This window comes from Diadema setosum, chromosome 2, assembly GCF_964275005.1.
Source record: "Diadema setosum chromosome 2, eeDiaSeto1, whole genome shotgun sequence".
Lineage (NCBI taxonomy): Eukaryota > Metazoa > Echinodermata > Echinoidea > Diadematoida > Diadematidae > Diadema > Diadema setosum.
In genome coordinates, this window is record NC_092686.1 from 9,504,150 (window position 1) to 9,529,245 (window position 25,096).

The following is a 25,096-nucleotide window of genomic DNA, read 5'->3' on the forward strand; positions in this document are numbered from 1 at the left end:
TTCCCTTTTAGTTTCCCACTCTGTTTTTGTTGAGGATATAAAGAGATACAAGGGAATGAAACCTTATTTTTGCTATTCTATTCAAGTCTCATTGTGTTGAGATGGTCTTTTGTTATCCTTGCTATCTTGAAGGGCACTGGCAAATGAATAACAAAACGTCAATTTCTGCAATTTTTCCGCAACCTACCAGGTTGATAGCCAATTCAGTAACCTTTGATATGGTATACGACACAATGATTTTTATAAAAATCTTCTATGAAAAAAAAATATTTGCTGGAAAAAGTGTATACTTTTTTTCCCTTTCTATTTTACTGACTGTACATTGGATTTTTAGATAGGGCCTTCTTCGAGAACTCTTCAACGAAGGTAAAAATTCAAGTGCATTTCTTTTTGCTCTGTGCCGCCATGAGTGAGTGTAAAACAAAACAAAAAAGTTCATATTATAAGTTCATTATAGGTGCTGATTTGATGTTATTTTTAGTGGGTTTTTTCTGTCTGAAATACTGAGCATTTCATCATCTCTTTTTAGCAGTTCATACACGTGACAGTTTAATTCCTGTGAATTCATGTGATACGTGCTGATTTAATCATATATATATATATATATGGTTTTATCGAATATAAAAAAGCAAATTATGAATTAAGAAGTACCTGTATATGAATAGGTTTTATGAACTATTATAATTATATATATATATATATATATATATATGTGAAATTATGAATTATAATTTGATTATGCGTCCATATTTTATATATACTTATATGTACATAGATTATGTGTGTGTGTGTAAACGTTATTACATATATATATATATACATATATATATATATATATATATATATATATATATATATATATATAATATAGGCCAACATATACGATATAATCCATATAATGTGTTCAAGGCATCACAGACCATCTCAGATATCTAAAACAAGCGTCGACAATATTGTCGCTCAAATGCAGGCCTATATATCATACATGTGAGCATACTGAGCCTTCAAACACATCACAGTATGCGTGTATCATCGCTTCAATGAACTGTCGAACAAGAAGAAGATAAAGCCAATCAAGTGCCAGCACAAGTTTACATAATTTAGTTGTTGTTGTTGTTGTTGTTTTACTTTGTTTCAGATGAGTTTCAGATGAGTTTAAGGCATTCTTCTGTCAATTTTGTCATTTTCTCCTTAACACTCTGATCTGATCTGTGTTGTTTTGTGAATATAGAGTGTTTCGTCGGTGTATAATGGTCCGCCTTTGAGAGCCCTGCAATGATGGTAGTTTATAGAATGAGCGAACATTATTAATATTCATATGTTCTTTGTATCTGTTACGAGCAAACGTCACTGCGATTCGTCGAAAAATTCATGTGTGTCCTATACTTCTATAGTATATACTCTAGCCTCCTGCTTGCCTCAACACGCCAGTTCTATTTTCTACTGTGTTCCGATTTTTTTTTTTTGCATGACTTGTTTGTTTTTTTAAGGAACTTCTTGGGGTTTTTTTCCCACGCTATCTCTTCCCTACGGAATCTTAAACATGGGGCGATTTCTTAAAACTGAACTTGGGAATTGGCGAGAGGACGAGTATTTATCCTGGGGAGTTTTGAGAAGTCTCCTGCTGATCTAGGCGAGTTTCAATTAGCGTTTTCTCGCCTTGTCGCCCAAAAACTCAGCGCCCATAAGAGAGAGAGAGTGTGTGCCTAATTCGCTTTCTCGTGTTCTCGTATCAATTAAATAAGATGCCTTATACGCGAGTTTGAACAATTCGTCTTGAAGCCGCCTGGGTGAGTTTCAACAAGACGCCTGCACGCATGCATGTAATTTTCCGTACGAAATTGAATGAGAATGGAAATTCTCACGACAAGATATCTCCGATTACTTAATATGCAGGTAGAATAACAGGCCGTCGTGTTCTTTGTTTTCTCTGATATTCAGATTTCTGCGATAATCTCCTGTAGCCGATAATGCCCTAATAACTATATATTATGCAAATTCATAAGCAGAGAAAATGACAGGTTAATTATGATGTACAAAATACACAATAATCTTACTCCTCTTTCAGCACAGGACTATATTATCAAACAGGCTACTCAGTTAACGAGAGCCTCGCAACTACACTCCTATCAGGTACCGTATTCGAGAACTGAATCGCATCGCCATTCGTTCTTCCCAAGAACTGTAAGGAACTGGAATTCCCTGTCGTCAGACATTGTTTCTGCGCCATCTGTGGGATCATTTCGAAACCGTCTAACGGTTGATCACAGTGGTTAGTTGTTTTCGTCAAATTTTCTATGTGCTTGTAAATATCTGTAAATAAATTGCATTATAATGTAAATAGCACCAGTCTGCAAGAATCTTCAGGCTATTGAAGGAGGCAGACTTAACCAGAAGAAGAAGAAGAAGAAGCTTCCTAAAAAGGAAACAGCTCTGAGTTTATAGCAGCAGACTCCGGAAGCTAGTAACGGTAGCACGTAATGAAAAAAAAAAAAATATATATATATATATATATCTTGTATGTGTAGGTAAACTTACAGGCCGAAAAGGACATGGTGTTTTGCAAAGTTAAATTTTGAAAAAGGTATGTAATAATGATTGTTTTGACATTTGCAAGCGTATGTGTTTTAGGAATATGGAATTTTCATACACAATAAACCGCATTCTCACAGTCATCACTACACATGACAATGATGACAAAACGAACACAATTTTCCTTAAGATGTTTATTCTTATGAAATATGTAAGGTAGTGTATTATCAACTAACATTTCATACTATACACTCTCTTAACTCAGCTTTACATGGTTGATGCCAATACTCATTATGAGTAGCATGGTATCAATAAACGTTTTTATTTACAAAGGCATAGTTACACTAGATTTCGAAACATGCACAGTTATCAAGAGATTAAAAAAAAAATTGTACAGATATAAATACTCAAACCATTTATCAAGCAGCAATCACGTGTTCTTGTTCAGAAGACATAATTTCAGTTGAATTATTTGTGGTCTTTGGTAACCGCGGATATGTCAGTATCATGCTAGGAACAAGTACATGATTACAAACTTCGTTGATTAACGTATAACCTTTGACCATTCCAAATCCACTGTAAGTTGGTCTGTCACGAGACTGAATGTAAAATATCGAACTTTTTTCTTTTAAAAATCAACGTTACGCTTCTGTTGACGATACAATTAAACGCTGCCAGATAGATATAGCTATTGGACAAATATTGCTGCAATTTTGGCCAACATTCACGTATTTCAGATCATACTTTCTTTATCCGTTTGGAATTCACTACCTCTCATTACAATTGTATTTGACAAAACGATCGACATCACTGACACATCATTGTCTGTTAACACGAGCCCTGAAATATGTATACATACAGATATACACATACATATACATATACATATACATATACATATACATATACATGATACATATACATAGACATATATACATATACATACCATACGTATACATATACATATACATATACATGATACATATACATATACATATACATATATACATATACATACCATACGTATACATATACATATACATATAAGTTATTATACATATCTTACATCCAACATACCCATATACATAAAAGATCATGCATATATGATTCAAGGCTCGACATTATCGGTAGCCCGGGGTCCATAAAAAAATTGAGAGTGTGTACATTATTTCTGTGTGTGTTGTGTGTGTGTGTGTGTGTGTGTTTTAGAAAAGGGAAGAATAACTCGCGTCTCAGTGCTTGATAACTGCACGCATTTCAGCTAGCTACCGTGATCAGGGTTCAACTCAGTGTACTTTATTAAAAAATTCGACCAACCTTTTTTGTTGTTTTTTTTTTCTCACGGCTAAATTTTATCAATCAAACAAACAATAAAAGTAGATACCCCTATGTTAAATACGATCAATTCATGAGTAGTTTCATGGAAAATCATGTTTAAGTCTCCATTAAGTATTGGAAATGTCAGACAGACTGAACTTTTTTTTTCGCACTGTTATCAAGGTATATAACAATTTTTATTATTTCATTTTTGAATGTTTATTTATCTATTTATTTATGTTTTCTTTAAAAGCAGGATTGTCCCGTTCAGAGCCACAAAGACCTGCTTTGCAATGGAGCCCTGCGTCAAGTACAAAAGCTACAATATCTAATACGGACGAACAAATAACATCGAGTAACATATATAATTATATACAAATGGAAAATAATTAATAAAAACATATGAAAACATACAACATAATACACGTGGTGGACATATGAAATAGTAACATAATAGTAACAGAAGACTGAGGGGTGATGCCGGAGGCATTTCTTGAAAGTTTGTAATGAAGAGAATGCTTGAACGGAAATTGGTGATGAATTGAACATTTACTGGATGAGTATAAGAAAGAACGTTTTTGTTGTCTGTTTTTGGTTCAGGTGGGTAAGTATAACTGATTCGTTTGGACATGTCTGGTTGTCTGGTAGGACATATGACGTCACGTCGAGATACAAGTCTACAAAGGTAAGGCGGGGCTACTATATCATTTGCTATTCTATATACCAGTATACAGTACTGATATTCTAATCTCTTTTCAGTGGATTGTAATTTAAGTGTATCTAATAAACTATCAGTTGATGCCCGATAGTCTGCATCTAGTACCAAACGAGAGTACTTGTTTTGACACCTTTGAAATCTATGAAGATTCTTCTTCGTTAAAGATCCCTATACTGCACAACAGTAGTCAAAACGAGGGAGAATCAAAGAAAATAACACTGAATTAACATATCTTTTGTTAAACGATGTTTAATTCTACGTATACACATAGTAACATACGATACTTTTCTTATTACTTCATTTACGTGAGGAGACCTGTCGAGGTTTTGGCCAACCGTCATACCGAGGTATTTAAACTTTGTAACGTTCTCAGTCTTCCCCCGTTCATGGTAATTTCTAACTTCTTAATGTTTTTCTTCCTTCTTAGTATGAACAGAACGCGGTATTTGAAATACTTAATCATACCTGCCAATTTTCACACAATCAATTAATGATAAGAATCAGCTATTTTAAATTCATGCTCTTCTTTATTTTTTTTTCCTGATCACCAAATTTCATTGTCGGGTCATCATAAAATTGAATTTGATGATTTTGGTGGCCCGCGGGACGGGCCACTGGACGGGCCACCGCTCCCCCCCCCCCCCAAAAAAAAAGGTTATTGTCGAGCCTTGTCTATATACGTATACATGTGTAATATACGCACATATTTGCATACACAGTATAACTGTTCAGTAAGATGATTAATTTGTTGAACACTGACACCACATGACAATCAATGTTATAGATTCACTATATTACCATGGTATATAGATGATGTATGCTCTGTAAAGCACTATTCTATTGATAGACTTTATGCACTCGAAATGCATGATTAGCCCTCACGCAATGAAAACGGATCTTGCACCAATTGTGCATTAAAATCATGTACATGGGCACAAGATATACCTACTAATATGTATATGTATAAGTGAATGTATATGTATATGTATATGTATATGTATACATATCTTTATTAACTTCACCTTTGCATTCTACCGTGTACAAGTGTTTTTCAAATTGTTTTGTTCTTTATGGGGTTTTTGGGGAAAGTCTAGTCTACATCAATCATAATTTACAAACATGCAATACAGCTATCAAAAGCGGCAAGGATAAAAATGTGGCGGTTAATGATGCTAATTGGTGAATAAAAACGGGTTTTCTTGGCAAAGAATACATCAGCGGGCCTCCTGTATCGATCACCGATTTCAGAATCGATCACGGCAAACTGCATTTACAGGCAAGTAATCTTTCCCGTGGTTATTTTTCAGCACATTCATCATTCATTATATTCGTCCAAGTTTCTAAATTTCTTACACGTGAATTTTGTCTCAGCAGTAAAAGCAATGATACTAATAAATCATTGTTATAGTCATTCATTGATGATATAAACATTTATCGTTAACTTCACACTTTACCTAAAAGCTATAGTGGCCAGCCTCTCTGCATAGTTACTATGATAATTACAATCAATAGCATATTTATTCAATCATGAAATCCGCCCTTGTTTCTGAATTTCTTAAAGGTGAATTTTGTCTCAGCAGTGAAAAAAAAAATAATTCTTATAGTCATTCACTAATGACTACAAAGGAAATCTATCGGAAACTTCACACTTTTCCTAAGTAGCTAGTAATCCACCTCTCTGCATAGTTACCATGGTAATTACAATCCCTGCGACGTGGCAAATATAGTCAGAAGATTGTAACACTTTACGCAGCACTGTGAGCTAGCTCATTATTATACAACAAATAACATATTAAGAAAAATCATCAACGGTATACCATTTCATTTTTGACGCACTCATAATTGTCATAATGAATAGTTTTACAACCAGTTACTGTAGTTGGTATGTTTATGAATGTGCATAGGAGACAAGAATGTAACGTATCCTCTGAGGGGGTGCTGTTCGTTATTCCGAAGGTTCGATATTCCGAAGGTTCGTTATTCCGAAGGTTCGTTAATCCGAAACACACAATTCCCTATACCTAGAGGTTCGTTAATCCGAACATTTGTGGCGTTATTCCGAAGGTTCGTTATTCCGAAGTTTGTAAATCCGGAAATGAAATTCGGAATAACGAATCTTCGGACTAAAGAGCCTTCGGAATAACGAACTTTCGGAATAACGAGCTGTAACCCTCTGAGGACACATTAGCACATTCCCGGACTGAAATACTCACTCTCTGATCTGTCATTATCAGCAGTTCCTCTTCTTGTAATTTATGTATTTTAGTGGAAACCTGAGCAAAGAAAAGGATAACACTTTTTGTGAAAATACGTGTGCCCCATTTTACAACAAATCGCTCTCTTATAATAGGCATAGAACGTAACATTTCCTGAGTAATTTTTTGTTGTTCATTTACGTTTAACGCAGGCGTCTTATAAAAAGAAGTGTCAGCATTTACTATTTCCTTGCAAATGTCATCTTTTCATATTCTTTGCATAGTTATGAACGCTGTCTTTCATTACGAGCGCGTGTATACATTCCCACGTATGGACCAGCGCCAATTAACTCTGCTGTACATAGGGAGGACGGAAAGACATGGGCATAATTGCACATGCCAAGGACCACGATACAGCTTTGGTTGCCAAGGACACTTTTTGAAGATCTCCTCTTTTTCGGAAGCCTAAAGTTAAAAAACCAATCAGCTAGTTACGGTATTTAATCTTTTCTACCACAGCTGTAACATCTGAAGCATAATTACATAGACAATAAAAAATCCAAACAACTAACAACAACAACAACCACTTTCCTCATGACATAATGGCATTGACCGCATCATCTCTATTCGCCAATTAAATGCCTCTTAGTGCATGTGCTCTTGGGTAAAAGTAAAATACTTTTTGGTCCTAATCACTGTGAAGAAGAACTGTGACAGGCTATCGAGGTATGCACCGAATACCATCCACACAAGTATTTGCATTTCCCCACGATGAGGTATATATCCCGATATCATTGCTGAAGAACGCTGCTCACAAAATGTCTTCTTCTGGTATGAAATATGGTTTAATATAAAATTGATGGTGACGAGGAGGATGTGAATGGGTACCGTCTGTTAGGTAAAGGACGTCAGATAAATTTTGTCCCTGTCTGCACCGATTTCACGAAAACACGACGTTGCTCACATACCCCAGTTCTGGGTCAAGGAACTTGATTTGAGAATACTGTATACAATAGTCGGGTTCATCCGATTTTCCGCGAACATCTGGTGGTTTGCACATTTCAAAGACCTCATGATGTGATACATATCCTGAAGACCACTTCAGTGGGAGACGACCGTTGTCCTGCGAAGGAGCAGTGTCCAGAAAAGTTTCCGGACTCTCCCCATCCATAAAACTGACAGAATTTACAGACATAGGGGATGAGGCAGTAGACGAACACTGTGACGATGAGGACGGTTGGGAAATTGATATCCACTTTGAGCCAGCAGTTCTCTGCATATCCCCTTCCACCGTGGATGACGCTCCGCTAGGGTGTTCGCTGAAAACGGAATCGTCTCTCGAGTTCATCACAGGGTCGTCATAGCCGAGGGATTCGTGTTCATTGACGTCTTCGATGCCATAAGTCATTCTGTGCTTCCTGTCTCCTTCATGTGCATTCCGTCCTTCCTCATGTTTCTCGACATCAGGTTCTGACGCAGCCACCGTGGGATCATGGACCACATAACCATAATCAATATTGGTCTCCTCCATGGTAGCCATCAACATGTATCCAGGAAATCCGTCGCTTTCACATCCAGAGCTTTTACTTGATGAAGCAGACTTCCTGCGACCGTGGGAAGTAGCAGGTAGTCGGACGTCGTCGTAATGCGGAGACCATCCCTTACAATTTAGTCTGGCACTGCAAGGCGACCCTTCACGATCAGGTGAACTGAAACATTCTGCCCTGCATTCCTTCCCAGGCGCCATGGTCAACTTTTCTGTTTCTCTCATGGTTTGACGGAGGTCCAGGAACGACTGAGAGGTCATCACTGTGGGACTCGCCTGGCGGGAATCCCCGTCGCTGTCCGCGCTGCCGAATCCTTGATCACTATGCAATGCCAGTACAGCGGGCATTTTGCTTTGGTCTGAGTCACCATTCACGCTGACGATGGAGATGAGATTAGTATGCGGTGGCTGTTCGCAGTCGGATTCGTCCGAGGTCTGTCTGCTCATGACCACCGCCTCGACTTCGCTCGGATTAACGTATCCTTGACTGTCCACTTCGTAGTCGTCGCATCTCCGCAGCAGCGGCTTGCCTTCGGAATCGAGTCGCGCGAAAGGACAAGGAACGGAGTAGCCGGCGTCGTCGCTCGTTGCCGACGCGTTGATTTTGGGATCACACAAAGGAGCGGTGCATCGGATGGTAGAAACAGCGTTGTACTGCGAAGAGTTGCACACGTACTGGGAACCGCTCCCTCCACTGTTACTCTGCATGTCGTAGAACCCGTGGTCCACGCTCGATCCTCCGCTGTTGGTGACTGTCGACGGTTTGTCCAGAGGCTCCTTGTCGGACACGGTCTTGTCCGACGGGTATTTCCGGATTTCATCGAAGAACTCTGCTGGTCGCGAAGCCTTAGGCTTCAGTGTTTCACGCTGCATGGACAGAAGTGGCAGAGTTTGGTATGAATTAACTTGCATTGCACAGTGCTACGATTAGAAAGAGAGATTTATGTAATTTGGTGCATCAATGAATAGGACACAATAACAAACATTTCAGTATCGTCATTAACGTCGTCGTCAGAAAAAAAAAAGTACTTATACCGCTAAAGTGAAATAATGTCATTAATCCTCGATTAATATAACATGTGCAACGTATGTCCGGAAAAAAAGGTACTGCAATAAATCTACCATAAATTCGAACACACTTAGTTCGTAATTAGTCCAGAAATTATCAGTCAATATCTATGAAAGGCCCATCACCCCCTCAAGAGTTTGTGGACTTGTCTGTAAACCTTGACTATCTAATATGTTTTGATTAGATGGCGTTTGGCGTTGATGCAGATTGTGCCAAATGAATATGGCAATAAGGAAATTCTATGTTATGGGTTGAATGCAAAGAGCAGTTTCTCCTTTTGAGACAAAAAAAAATTGTATACGAAATTCTACATTAAATTTGTTCTTCATGAAAAACTGCGATGTTCGTGTTTCGAACGGCATTCTGCTGTAATTGCAGATACATCAATCAGCTTTCATTCGGAGACGACATCATCGTCATGCAACTGAGAGCCAAGTACTTTTGGGAAACAATTCTGATGAAAGCCCTTCCATAGATTTTATAGGAGACCGCAGACATCCATACCTTCATCGAGAGGACGTCGGAGGGTATGTACGGCTGCGGCACTCTACGGCTACGCTTGAAGAGGTCGTAGTCGGTGAGCCAGCAGAAGACGCAGAGGCCGAGGACGAAGGTGATTTGACACACCGTGATCACCGCCACGATGACGACGCTCGATCGTCTCCCAGGTTCCGCTGAAGAGAACCATCATTGAAAGAATTTTAATAATAATAATGATAATGATAATGATAATGTCATAATAATGATAATGCTAAAAGAATAACATAACAACAATACTAATAACGATGATCATGATGATAATAATAATGATAATGATTACAATGATAATGATTATAGTAATAAGAATAAAATGCTAATGATCAGCTAGTTTTTATGCAGAGCATTTCAGATTTTTTAACAATTCCAATGTGCTTTACAGACTAATATTTCCCCGGTTGCGATATACATTGCTTCCAACCAGCACAGACAGTGCTCACTCTCCACTCCCTGGGGAGCATTCTAGCCAGTCGCCATTTTATAGGAGCTCACATGCTGATCAACCAACATAAACATTCTCATCCTACCGGGTACCCGTTTATACTCCTTGGTGGAGAATAGACCATGCATATCATCGTGATTAATCTGTATTCTAGAAAATATTGTCAGTATGTCGTATTTCCATGTTTTAATCTAATACAAAAACATATCATTGAATGATTAATATCTAGGAATTACATAAACGTTTTTAACAAAATGAGACAAGAGACGTGTTGTGATTCACCTAGATGAAATCAATTTACTCTGATACGATTACCACTGATATTTATGACAGTGAATGGAATATACCCGCATCCTAGCCAAGACCTCCTGATTCAGTTACACAGTTATATCAACAATGAATACCATTGTTAACGATTTCACAGAAATCGAGAGTAAAAAGGCATAAGGAGAAAAGATTGCCAACCTTGAGGTTCAGGGACAGATATAAGAGATGGTCTTGAAGGCGGTCCTTCTCCAGCCGCGTTCATTGCAGTGGCCCAGACGAAGTAGGTGCTTCCATAATCCATGTGTAGGAACGTGAACGAAAATGTGTTTTCTTCGTTGGTATCGTAGAGCGTGGCGTTGAAGAAGTGATCCGTGACGTTTTCTGTAGTTGTATTTTGATTTTGGTGTACGACAAGATGATAGTTAATTACGGTAAAGACCAGTACACTCGCGTTCAAACTCTATCAAGATGATTTTCAATCCCTTTGGGGAAAAAAGGAATTTTTCTACGAATGAGTGCGTAGTAGCCCCGAGACATTACAGATGTAAATTTGTTTTTGACGTTACGCATTCAAAATGGAGGGAGACCCCCTTATAAAACTATTTGCACCGGTAAATCACTTTAGAGTCAATCAATGTGAATACTTTCATGACCTTTCATTTCATTTCATTTGTTAGCAAATGCGAATGCACAGCAACTCAGATTATGTTTAGACGATGGCATATGAATATACTTTGTCTTGAAAGTTCTGGTTAACACTATGGGCACAGGCATAGCTTTGACACAATTTCACAAATAGTGTACTATCTATTTGGAAAATATTAGAAATGACGTCACATTTTCCAAATAGGATAGGGTCCACCATGGAATGTGAAATATGCCAACAGTGTGAAATAGTTGAAAATACATATAATCAAAGTGAGGCTCTTTCCACCAATCATTAGAGGATTTTCTTTTTTTTAAGACAAGTCAAAATAAAATCTATATCTAGAGTATACATGTGTTGATGGAATCCATAAATGAATACTCTGTACTCGCCCAGGCTCATTAAGTATGCCAGTGTGTGTAACATTCAGCGCCTTACCAATACACAGATCGTTGATCCAAAGAGTCTCAGATTCGCTGGTTGCTAATGTCTGCTCCATCTGCGTAAGTGGCTGAGAATCATTCACCATACAGGAGTAAATACCGTAGCCCGACACGATGCCATTGGCGTCGGCGGAGTCTACAGGCATCCACGTGGCCAACACCCAGTTGGGATTCTCTGCCGTCACGGCCAGCGAGAGATTCTGTGGCGACCCTGTTGGGGCTGCCAAGTTAACAAGAAATAAAGAAGTAATCGATAAATATGGCAGAGTTGTTTATTATTTCATTCAAATCCTTATTTGTCAGCGACCGCAAGACGGCTCGACGGGTAGCGTTTGCCAAACAACGCTATAAAGCATTGATTGATTGAATGATTATTGTAAAAAGACAGAAAATTTATTCCACATACAATATAAACGGGATATGTGTGGTAATGATGTACTACAAGTAACTATAGTAAGGCATGGACGTCAATTGCGATTCTCAGGTCATATGAATGAATGAAACCATTTTCGAATAGATAAGTATTATGTAATCCATGTGACATTGATCATTACAATTCCACGTGACATGATCCAAAATTCTCAGTTGTTATTTTTATTGTTCATGTAGACTGCTTTTGATACATTGTTTACTATCTTCTCTCTCCTATTTCATTTATTATCATTTTTTTTTGTACTCTGGACAGTATTTCTATGAGGCAGAAGAACATTTGCAAAAACTTTTTGGCTCCAACATACTTTAAAAGGAAAACGATTATATGGATCAGAATCTATAAAATTCAATAAAAAAAAAAACCGTCAAATAATTCAATGAGGTATACAATACAATTTCAAAAGCTTTTGTTTTCAATATCAGTGACTTACCATTCAGTGAATTATATTGGCAAGCCTATCTTAAAGACAGGGCGGATTCTCGCTTTAAGCCTTGGTGGCAGAAAACTACAGTATGTGCCCCCCCCCCAAAAAAAAAAAAGAAAGAAAGAAAGAAAGAAAGAAAGAAAGAAAGAATATACTGTATTTTACACACACACACACACACACACACACACACACATATATATATATATATATATATATATATATATATATATATATATAATCAGATTTCCGCATTGATAATTTTCAATATGATTAAACTCTCTGAATGCTAGTTCAGGGTGTAAAGATGTAACATCTTACCTATATTTTGCAGAAAACCCCATTCAATTTGGGTAAGTGGTTACAGAGAAATGTGGATCGTTGTAAAGCATGTCACGGGTCTGTTTCTTCCAAGTTTAGCATATTGGATGTTCTTGGCATTTTGTAAGGTGTGAACACAATGGACAGAACCTGGAGCGAAGGGTTTCCTGGCATGCTCTACAAAGATCCTCATTTCTATTTGACCACTGAAGCAAATTGGACGAGGTTTTCTGTAAGATGTGGGTAGTAAATTGTTGAGTTTCATATCCTGAAATTGTATTTGGATTGATTCACTACTATTAAAGCTCTCGTTGAGGAGGGTCCCGTTGTCATTTTGGGAGGGCATACGGTATAGCGGTTACTTCTCTGTGTGTTAAGTGGTATCGGAATAGATAAAACATAAGGCGTGTGCAAAGTACTTACCAGTAGTGAAAGTTCTCCTTATTACTGGTGTTGACCAGGCACTCCATAGACCGTTCGCGTTGAGCATGTACTGGCTGGAAACCTTCACCTCATATTGTGCGTATGATCTTAGGCCGCATAATTGCTTCACCGTGTTCATGTCCTTTTCGAGAGGATTCAAACAACAACATAACCGTAGAATGTCAAGTAAAGTAGATGAAAGGAACTAGTGGATCAACGACCATGTAAATCATCGTCCATCATTGCGAATGAAGATTGATCACATCGTGGGATATAACTTAACTTGAATAAAACGAAGTTAAGAGCACAGCTTATACACGTACCTCCATTCCACTGAGAGATTTTTTTTTTCCATCGGTTACTTGTCGAAAGCAAAGTTTGTTGATTCCTGCCACCTAACGAAGTGTATCGGATCACAGTCTGATGAATCCGACCTGTGTTGGTCGACTATCAGGTGAGTGCCAGACGCGTGGCACGTGATCATCATCGGACGATCTTTCCTCATCTGATCACATCCCTTCATGTCCAACGCTGACCCGATAGTCGACCAACACAAGTCAGATTCATCTAACTGGGACACGATACATTCGGTAAGTGGCCAGAAGCAAAAAAAAAAAAAAAAAAAAAAAAAAAGGAAAAAAAAAAGGAAAAAACCTCTGTGGAATAGGGGTATAAGACATCGAAATTCAGGGCTCAAATCCCCCTTCTAAGTGATTATACCACTATATATATATATATATATATATATATATATATATATAAGATATCTCTCCATACTACAAAATCTTAATGCGCTCTTAAAAACTGACTGTTTATCCTCGTCCTTGGGTCATTGTAGATTTTATTTTTAGTCTGAGTATAGTGTGTCAAAGTTCTCATATAAACGAGCTCAATAAATCTGGCAGGAGTATATAATCTGTGTATATACTTCTATACTAAACTTCAAAGAGGCAGATTTGAATTTCTACATGACCAAAGAATAAGGCAAAGAAAGGGAAAAAAATCAACAACGAAGAATACTGTACTAATATCAACCAACCTCGATATTCGTACCAGCGCCGAAATCGTCCACCAGGCGGTACTGAAGGCGATAGAACAGAAACAACTCGTGATCTGTTCCCTGCCAATGTTTAGGACTCTGCCACGACACATCCAGACAGTAAGGGTGTAGGGCGGTAACTTTAAGGTTTTGCGGAGGTGCTGGGCGAACTGGAACAATTGAATAAAGAAGAGGAAAAACAAACACATACAAGAATAAATGATGAGAACAGTAAGTTTGAGAAAGTTTCAATTGATTTCGTACCACCTGAAGCGGTTGGTCAAATAGACATTGTGAGGGTGGCGGATTTTCAGGAATTCGGAATCTGTGTCTTGTCCTTCCCTCTAGATGTTATCATTTCAAGAAAACTGCCGATTACAATTCTTAATTCGTTAAAACTTCTATAGCGCTTTAAAGGTCCTGTTTACCTTACAAAAAATGTTCAAGATATCACTTTTGATGCATATGTGTAGGTCACTTGTATCACAAAACATCCTACCATATAAAATTTTTGCAATAAAGTTTAAAATATAAGAAGATATCACTATTTTTCTCATTAAACCATAACTGTAGACGGTTTAGTCTGGAAGCATTTTTATTATAACTATTGTTCACATGTTGTATATTTAACAATACAGTATTATTAAATATACAACATGTGAACAATAGTTATAATAAAAATGCTTCCAGACTAAACCGTTTTACTTAACATCGATTGGTTCAAATTTTTACATTGGTTGTTTCTATCCCTAACTCACATTTTAGAACTATTTTAAAGCACTAATGATGGATTTTTGTTTCATCTGGAAATGGTAAATTATGCCTTTAATATAGTACACGTGTAGGCCTATTTGAAAAGAGCGTTAGGAAAGCTTGGAAATAAACTCTCACTATTTTTTGTTTGTTCAGTGTCATCTGGTTTTATTTTTTATTTTTTATTTGTTTATGCAGTGCGGACTCGGCAGTTAAAATGCATTATCCACTGTGTTATATAGCTTCCATTCTTCTAGGCTGAATTCCAGAATTACTGTGACACTGGATCTACAGGGATGACCTGCAGCCGGATACTGAAAGTTGCGGAATATTCAATCATCACGAGGCGGATACATTTGCACGTGCGTCATTTTCTCCACCCTTCAACCCCAATGTCATCTTGGGTGTAATAATGAGGAACTCCTACCGATTTCGTCGAAGCGGTACGAAAGTTCGCGGTACTCCGTCCCGAGCGCATTCTCCGTTTCTATGCGCACGTACAGGTCGGTGAAGGACTCGCTGTTGCACGTACATTCATGGCGACTGGCGCTCATTGACTGGCAGACGGTCCAGTTTGAGCTACAACACATTGAACAAGAAGAAAGCAGAAAAATAACAAACCAATATGGGAAATGTGCACAAAAATTGTTAGTATAGAGTTTGCTTTTTTTTTCCTTCAAAATAGGAAATAGAGCAAATACGAGATGACAACCCTACTGAAAAGAACACAGTGTCCCACAGTGTGTTCACAGTGTGGTCACATGGTCGACTATGTGAAAACGCTCGAATTTAATAGTTTGGAGATGATTTCACACTGTGGTTTGGCTTTCACAGAGTGTTCACGTGGTAATGATCAGTGTCACACTATGAATTGATGACTCACATCGTGTTCACACTGTGTTTCTCACACTGTGTTTCTCACGCTGTGGGACACTGTGTTCTTTCCAGCAGGGAAAAAAGAAAAACAGAGAGTCAAGCATACAGACAAGCTTTGATCCATTGCTTTTCACTGGTGGCTATAAGAGATGAATTGATAGACCTCCATGAATATTAGCTAATGTATACATATACACTGTACCTTGCTCTGAAGGCATTCTTGTATATTTCTTGTTTATTTCTTGTTTTCCGTATCTAAAGAGCCAGTGTGTGTATACACGTATATGATAATGTATGTTTATCATATATTGCATGTACAATGTATGTACCCATGCATGTACATGGATAACGAAATTACCCTTCTGGAAAGAACACAGTCTACGTGTTCCAAAGTGTGAAACACAATGTGAAACACAGTGTGAACACATTGTGCACACATTGCAAAATCTCTCCACATTGTTAAATTCGAGAGTTTTAACATTGTGAACACAGTGTGAATCATGAATTCACAGTGTGAAACAGAACATAACTATGTAAACTCTTTGTGAAAAATCATACCACAGTGTGAAATCATCTTCACAAGTGCACACTGTTAAATTCGAGCGTTTTCACATAGTCGACTATGTGAACACATTGTGAACACACTATGGGATACTGTTTCTTTCCAGTAGGGACTGCTGGAGTTAAATTGAATTTTACAAACCTTTACACTTGGCCTTTAGAACATCTATATAAAAAAAAAAAAACCTAAAAAAGTAATGCTACAGAGAATAACCCTCGACATTTAATCCAACCTGGGGCGTTTTATAAGGTGCACGTCACGAGACCGACACCATGAGTCATACAGCCCATGAGTTCGACACTAAGCTAACAAGGCCCACGAGACTGACTCATTAAAGGCATAATTTACCATTTTCAGATGAAACAAAAACCCCGCATTACTGCTTCAAAATAGGTCTTAAATGTGAGTTAGGGATAGAAAGAACCAATGTAAAAATCAAAACCAGTATAATCGATGTTAAGTATTGTTAAATATACAAAATATGAACAATAGTTATAATAAAGATGTTTCCAGACTAAACCGTCTACATTATGGTTTAATGAGAAAAATAGTGATATCTCCTTATACTTTAGGCTTTATTGCAAAAAAAAAAAAATATTTATACGGTAGGATGTTTTGTGTTACAACTGACCTACACATATGCATCAAAAGTGATATCGTGAACATTTTTAAATCACTGTTCCCAAAGGTGTTGAACTCATGGGCTTTATTTGCCTAGTGTCGAACTCATGGGCTGTATGACTCGTGGGTGTCGGTCTCGTGGGATGACCCCGTTTTATATCTATCCCTAGAGAAATCAATTGCGCACCTTACAATGACTGATGACTATGAAACGACCACAGCAGGTTTCAGTAATATCAAGGAAAATTATGGGTTTGATAATTAATACAAACGCCACTTTCATTGCTGGAAATTAATGATGTGGTGATGTAAATTTCATGAATTTAACAAATTGCAGTAGTACGGAACAAGTTACTGTTGCTTCTATGTAAATGATTTTTAACCGTGTTTGCACTTAGACTGCTTCAACCTGGTTCGTTCTCAAGCGTATTTTACATTTATTCATGTAAACATAGTGCAACAAACAGAGTATACAATAACGAAACGTTGTGATAATGAAACATAAATGTAATAAATAATATCACACGTAAATATTATGTATGATAATATTTTAAGTGAAAAGTATGCAATGTACGAAACATGGAGGAAATTGATGGTTGAAAATGGGCGATAGTAAAGGTGAATTTTAAAAGAACGACATAGTTAGCCGTCAAAGCTATGTGTCCTTCACACTCGAGCAATGGATGGATGTACAAAATTCTCTTCATGGAGTATATGCTTCCACAATCTCTTATTGTTAAGTACTGTCTTTCATTGAATATTTGTGGTCACGACTATTGTGTGCTTGTAATGTGTATATATAGGCTTAAGCGTATTCATTTTGCAATGTGAAACAAAAACAAAAGAGAAACGAAGTGAAATCACAATTTTTTCTTTATCAAAGGTTTAATTTCAGAGTGTTTGTGTATACACGTTGATTACTTGCACGTCTTTGAAGTAAATAATAATAACGTAGAAGTGCGACTATACAGTATGTCCCCCCCCCCCCAAAAAAAAAAAAGTACAACCGGATTTTCGCATTAATAACACCCAATATGATTAAACTGCCCAAATGCTACTTCAGGGTCTTTAAATATAACATCTTAGCTCTATTTTGCAGAAAACTCCATTCAATTGGGTTAAGCGGTCACAGAGAAATGTGGATTGTTATAAAGCATGTCATGAGTCTGATTCTTACAAATTTTGCACTTGGATTCTTTTGGAACTGCATATTAATGTGTTAACGCAATAGACCTAACTTGGAGGGAAGAGAGTCCTGACATGCGCTACAAAATTCCTCATTTCACTTTGAAGCAAATCGAATGGGGTTTTCTGTAAGATGTGCGCAATGAGTTATAGTTTTATACCCTGAAATCGTATTTTGACTGATTTACTATTTTTAAAGCTATCATGGCAGAAGTTCCCGATGTATTTTTTTTTTTTTTTTTTTGGGGGGGGGGGGGGGGAGACATACGGTACAACAAGATCTATTTAGATCCATACTCACTCGGTGTCGGTCCGGAATCTGACCATGTACGTTACGGCCAGATTAGAGGTCTCGTGTCGGTGGTCCCACTTACACCAGAAATCTGTCGGGCTTGTGGCCTCACATGTCACGTTCTCCACGGACTCTGGGGAGCCTTCAAAATCACGGGGCAGGAGAGGAGACAAACATTGATGATAATCTTTCTATAGTTGTAATGTACGTCTTCTTGTCATTGCTAGACTAAACGTAACTTTAATCCGTTCGATTTTGTCAGTTTGAATTATCATATAAAAAAAAATGTAAATGCCTGTGTCAATTTACTTCTTAATTGGTGTAAACATGTTTCACTTATCAATATTTTTCAATCATTCTATGGGAACATTGCCTACTATATGTCGTGATGCACACTACAGGAGAGAGAGAGAGAGATAGAGGGGGGTCGTCTATATAATTGTGTATATACTAGTGATTCATATATATATATATATATATATATTTGTGTGTGTGTGTGTGTGTGTGTGTGAGATACAAAGATGATAACTTTTTCATCACATTAGTCAAGCTGATCGATTGTGTGGACTTATTTTTGTTATAAAGACTATCTACGTGCAGTCAAGGCACGGTTACTTATTTTGATATTTGATAGGGTATTTGAGATAGGATTATGTTTTATGAGAGTTTGTTAGCTTGGTTTATATGGGCATCAACCTAATGATTTCAGAACAGTTGACACTGTTTACGACATGTTTACGGCGCGGCCTCTTGTATCTCGTTTCAACATGCAATGCCTGCCGGTAACAAACATCCATCTTTGAAGGGACACAAGTATATGCCGGTCAGTTCCAAAGGCACCATTATTTAGATATCAAATGTCCGTAGTCAAAGCATTGTGGACTGTAACAGTTCCTTAAATCCTCTCGTGAAAAGCCAAAATACGTCGACAAGCAATTAAACACGGTTATGTTCAATTCGTTAAAGGACAAGTCCACCTTCATATACATGTGGATTGAGTGAATGCAGCAATATGAGTAGAACACATCAGTGAAAGTTTGGGGAAAGTCGGACAATCCGTTTAAAAGTTATGAATTTTTAAAGTATCTGCACAGTCACTGCTGGATGAGAAGACAACAGTGTATGATGTCACATGCGTACAACAATATAAGGAAAATATAAAGAGAATTTCACAAAATTTTACTTTCTGAAAAAAAGTGCACATTTCCTTGACTCGTCCCTGACGTATGTTAAGGGTAATATTATTCCCCCTTGCCTTCTGAAAGAGGGAAGTCAAGCGTTCTTTTATTATGCAAGAAAAGTGAAAATATCTTGAATTTTCTTTTATATTTTCTTTATATCGTTGTACACATATGACATCACAAGCTGTAGTAGTCTTCTCATCCAGCAGTGACTAAGCAGAAAAAAATCATAACTTTTAAATGGATTGTCCGATTTTCCTCAAACTGTTGCTGATGTGTATTATTAACATTGCTGCATTCACTCAATCCACCTGTCCATGAAGGTGAACTTGTCCTTTAAGAGTGTTTAGCAACGACAGAGTTTAATAAATGGGACATATACATCTTTCATATTTTCGTATTCTGAACGGTCTTGATTTCTGTTTTCTTCTGCGTTCTTGTATCTTGATATTCTTAAAGGTATCGTCAGCTTCAAGAAATACTGACAGCTTAAGTGCTTAAAAACAAAATCACATAATGAGAGGGTTGTAAAATGCCTGTAAAATCGAGACTCCGTAGGAGTGGAACTAAGTATGATCGCGCGATGGAATGATGACAGTGCTTGTACATAGTACTAACGGAAACTATATCTGGAATGAAATTCAAATTCTATATGTGCATGGGTATTGTATCTATGTGACGGTTCAAGTCTGTACGCCACTACCTTGATTATGTACCCTTACAGTAGACTGTTTGTTTGTTTGTTTGTTTGTTTGTTTTGTTTTTGTTTTTGTTTGTTTGTTTTTCTTGTGAGGGGGGGGGGGGAAGGATATCGCATGCTTTTGGATTTTCTTTTCATCGTAAGTGAGTATATAGAAAATCACTGTCTTGTGATTTTCAATCACTCTCCTGCTCAAATAACGTATTACATGCAACTATAAATGTTTTACAAAGATTTTTGTTATGCATTTATCATAAACTGCACTTTTGTATTGCTCCTTTATCATTTGGTTATGTTTTGTTTCAATTTGTCACACCCATGTCATTCATTTTTTTTTTTTTTATTTGAGAAGCAAAATAAATACAAACGAACGAACCCTTGATGAGAGTTTGTTGAAGGAAAAGGAATCTAGCTTACGTCCAACGAAGACATGAACTCCCCGCTTCGCTCCCCACTCGTCTTTGGAAAACTTGCAGTAATACTTCCCCGCGTCCGTCGTAGAAACGTCGCGGAGGCGTAGCTGAGAAATGTAAGCACTGGGCGTGGCGTACCGTTCAGTGGGGATGAGGGTGGATCCTTTCATCCACACTATAGATTCGGAGGTGTGATTGGTGGCTAGGGGGTCTAGGGTACACGAGAGATTTAGGGATCCGCCCACTCTGATGACGGGATCCGTTGGGTTGATAGACGCTGTGTAAAAGGAGGTATTTAGAAGTTTAGCTGCCATCATACATTGGGCCAGAAACTTTGGAAACAGTGATTCTTGAAAATCTATTGTACATTATTCCTAAGGTTGGTTATTCCTATGGTACGTTATTCCGAAATCAAAAAGGACTCGTATCAAAACCTAAAGAATTTGGAACCTCCTCTGTGGCAAATTCCAATAGTGATCCACTCAATCTTAATTTCTGGCTATAAAATAAGTTTTCATATATATATATATATATATATATATATATGTATATATATACATATATATATATTCGCAAACATAGAGCACGCTACAAGGGTGGTGCATCAACTCCATCTCAATGAAACATAAAGTGAAAGAAGATGAGGTTTGTAATGTGCATGAACGGGAAAAGCCTTTCCTTTTGCCCGCACTAAAAGATACAGTGCCTCAACATTTGAATGCAAACTTGAAATATTGTGCTCAATGGATAGTAACGGAAACAGTTTGCACACATACAGTTGTTGCTATATGATTAGGTATAAAGTTTCCCATCATGGACGAAATACGTGAAGGTTGTTTTCAGTACAAAGCACAGAAACACATTTGATGAATCAGCATCATTTTTCTGTTGAATACAGAGTATGGCTGTGTCTAAACCAGTTGCTCAGAAAAATCCCTTCCATTGGCCTCTACCGTCTCTATACACACCCTGTAGATACAACATTATTCTGCATTTTGCATTCGACCAGCATAGACAAATCTGGAGTCCCCACTACCAGCAACATCGACAAATAAATTTATAGAATCAGTAACTATTTTCAAGACATATTTTTATCGTCTTCGTTATACCCCCTCCCTTTGTCGTTCTTGACTTCTCATATGTATGGGTTTATGGACAAAATTTTTCTTCAGGGATATTTCATGGTACAGCGAAATGAGTAGATGAAAAAAAAAAAATCTTTCACCACGCTGTAAAGGAAAGACGCAGTGGTCCTGTCCTTGGGAACAAGTTATCATGTCAAAATAGACTTGGAACGCTCATAACAGGTATATAGATAAAATAGGTTAATATCGTTCTCTTTGTTGAAGAATGAATACCGGGGAATTTTACTGTCGGATGCGTGTCGAATATGTTCACTACATTTTGTGAAACACAAGATATCATTTAAAGTGCTATAACCATATCGACTATACATCACGGAAATTACGACACAAGCCCTTATCGAAGAATTCCTCAAATTCTGCTGAAAACCTTGCATTAGGCTACATTTCACAGAAATGACACATTTTCAGTGGCTCTCATTGAAGTCGATATCCATTTAGTTCACAATGTGAACACTACAGGTACCAGCCACCCGTATACGTATATTTTCTGGGAATTGTTAGGACTGGGAAGCTGCTAAGCGAGATAGCATTTTTTTTTTAAAGAACGTGGACATGGCTGACCACACAAAAGATGGAAAACCCCATAAACAAACATGAAAGTTTAGATTACTTTGGAAATTTCAAGATGACAGAGATACGACTATTTCATCCGGAAACTACGCAAAGACCATATGGCATAACTCTTTCCAACCAATTGTAATATCAGATGATCTGTTTGTGTTTGTCGAATAAAGTGGAAAGCAGGCCATGCCTGCAAGTTTTAAAGCAGAATAACTCTTGTTTTGTCGACGAAGAGAAGCATTTCTTTTTGTATTACATAACAAAATGTAGGCACCTTAGTACCGGTATACAAAGACAATTAGAACTGACGAGATCAACTGCGTTCTATATACTGCAATTGTTGTCTGTTTTCTTCTCTGATGAATGCATCATCGGATTTAAAAAAGAAAATGGATACACATATAACAAGAAAATAAGATAACAACAAAATAAGATAAATTCACAAATTCGCCGAACAACACTTTTTGCAATATCACGTCAAACTCATTAGATCTGGGCAATTAACGGAAATGAAAAGAACGGAATGCAGCAGACCACCATCATACGGAAAGCTCGACTAGTATAGATGGTTGCCTCGAAACAAATGAAAACACACCAGAAAACCTCTATAGGTCAAGAAGTACAAAACAAAATCGTTTGAAGAAAGTGAGTTGTTAGTCAAAGAAAGAGAAAACCATGGTTTGATATTCTTCACAAAAATTTCCTCTCAAATGAAAGTGCATCTGAAGATGCTATATTTACAAAATCCCAAGAGTTGTTTTGGTTAATGTTCCAAGTTATCATACATTGTTCAGCGGTCATCGCAAGTAATGTTTCAGCGGAGGGCAAAGAATTGAACATTCATTTTGGATTGTACACTCTATGAAATTTAGGTTCAACTTTGCTCCTTTACAAGGTTCACACTGGGAGCACCTTTACGGGTGCAACTTTGAACCTTTCAGTCCAGAAAGGTGCAAAATTGCACCTTTAAAGGTGCTCACTGGTCTGGAAGGTGCAATGTTGCACCCGTAATGGTGTTCCCAGTGTTAAGCTGGTAAAGATGGAACGTCAAACCCATTTTTCGTAGAGAATATGAATAGTGTATTTCTGTTCATGATCTGAAGCCAAGATTTTCTCTTATTGAAAAATTTGTTGAAAAATTAAACATTTTATTTGAATTGCATGAAGAGTGCATTTTTTTTTTCTGTTCATTATACGAAGCCAGGAATTTTCTCCCCCACGCTTTTATGATATGAGCCCTTAATTTCTGCAAATGTTTTTTAATTAGAGATAAAATTGCTTGATGGTGAATGAACTCATTGCTTCATAATTAAAAATTTTTTTATTTACGTTCTGAATGTGATTTTTAGTGCTTTGTGCTTTTTTATGTAAATCTGTAGTTTCTTAACATAAAATGTTTCATAGGTGAGATGAAAACTACGAACCCAAAGGTGTCCGGGCGGTCTTGACAAACACCAAGCAGATCAAGGTTAGATTCAGTTTCACAAGTACATACACACCAACGACAATTATGGAAACGAAGCTAAAAGCTTCTTGTTCTCTTTTTTTTTTTTCTTCAAAAAGCTATATGTCGTCGGCTAGTTTGTATATGAATAAACAGTTTTGGTATGTGTCAGGGGAATAGAGATTTCAAGATAATTGTAATTGCTGTAATTTCAAATAGATTGATTTGTCATATGTAATGACACTCCATTTTTTTTTCACAGTCAATGAAAACATAGATTATGTTACTTACCAGGAATAGAGATGGCAGGTACGGTGTAGACTGTTAAGAGGATTGTTGCGCAAACTTCTAAACGTAGAAAGGCCATTTTGGGCAGTCCCCCCAATGCAGGAATTACATCACATTCATTTCTGTGAAAAAACAAACAAAGAGGGACAAGGTTACACGTCTTTGATATCAAGTCAAATGTATAATGATACTGTACACATTCAAGTGCTAACATTACAAACTAACTTTTGGTTGTTCCATTAACTGGACGTCTGATGCTTGTGTATGATATTATCATGTCCTTAAATAACAATATGCACTCTGCAATATTCAGTTATATCCACCATTGCATTGAATTCGAGAAGGGAGAAACATGAGCGTCTAGAATTCGCCATTCATCGAGCAGTACGTTGAAAAGTGCATTTGATTATCATGATTTATGCTTTTGTACATTTGAAGTTGTAATATATACATTTGTTTTTATTTCTTATACATATATATATATAAATATAAATATATATATATATATATATATATATATATATATATATATATATATATATATATATATACATACATAAATAAATACATATATGTGTGTGTGTTTTGTGTAGATGTGACATGTGAGTCAACAAACGCTGTGTTTGCATCAAGGCGAAATAAAACTGAATAAATTGAAACCGTTGGGCACATGTCAAAAACATCCATTAATCTCTGATACTTAAAATGTTTGCAGACGCTTCG

At 37.1% G+C, this 25,096-nt stretch overlaps 1 protein-coding gene across 1 annotated transcript; it reads right to left on the minus strand.

The window, feature by feature from the left end:
- Positions 1-7,702: 7,702 nt before the first annotated feature.
- On the minus strand, positions 7,703-21,249 carry LOC140238187 (uncharacterized). The gene is made up of 9 exons (XM_072318127.1): positions 20,940-21,249; positions 18,651-18,783; positions 15,533-15,684; positions 14,353-14,522; positions 13,314-13,455; positions 11,708-11,932; positions 10,822-11,004; positions 9,882-10,051; positions 7,703-9,175 (listed from the first exon to the last, which is right to left on the minus strand). Exons 1-9 carry the CDS (start codon positions 21,247-21,249, stop codon positions 7,703-7,705), a joined length of 2,958 nt encoding a protein of 985 aa, XP_072174228.1.
- Between the last annotated feature and the right edge of the window lie 3,847 nt (positions 21,250-25,096).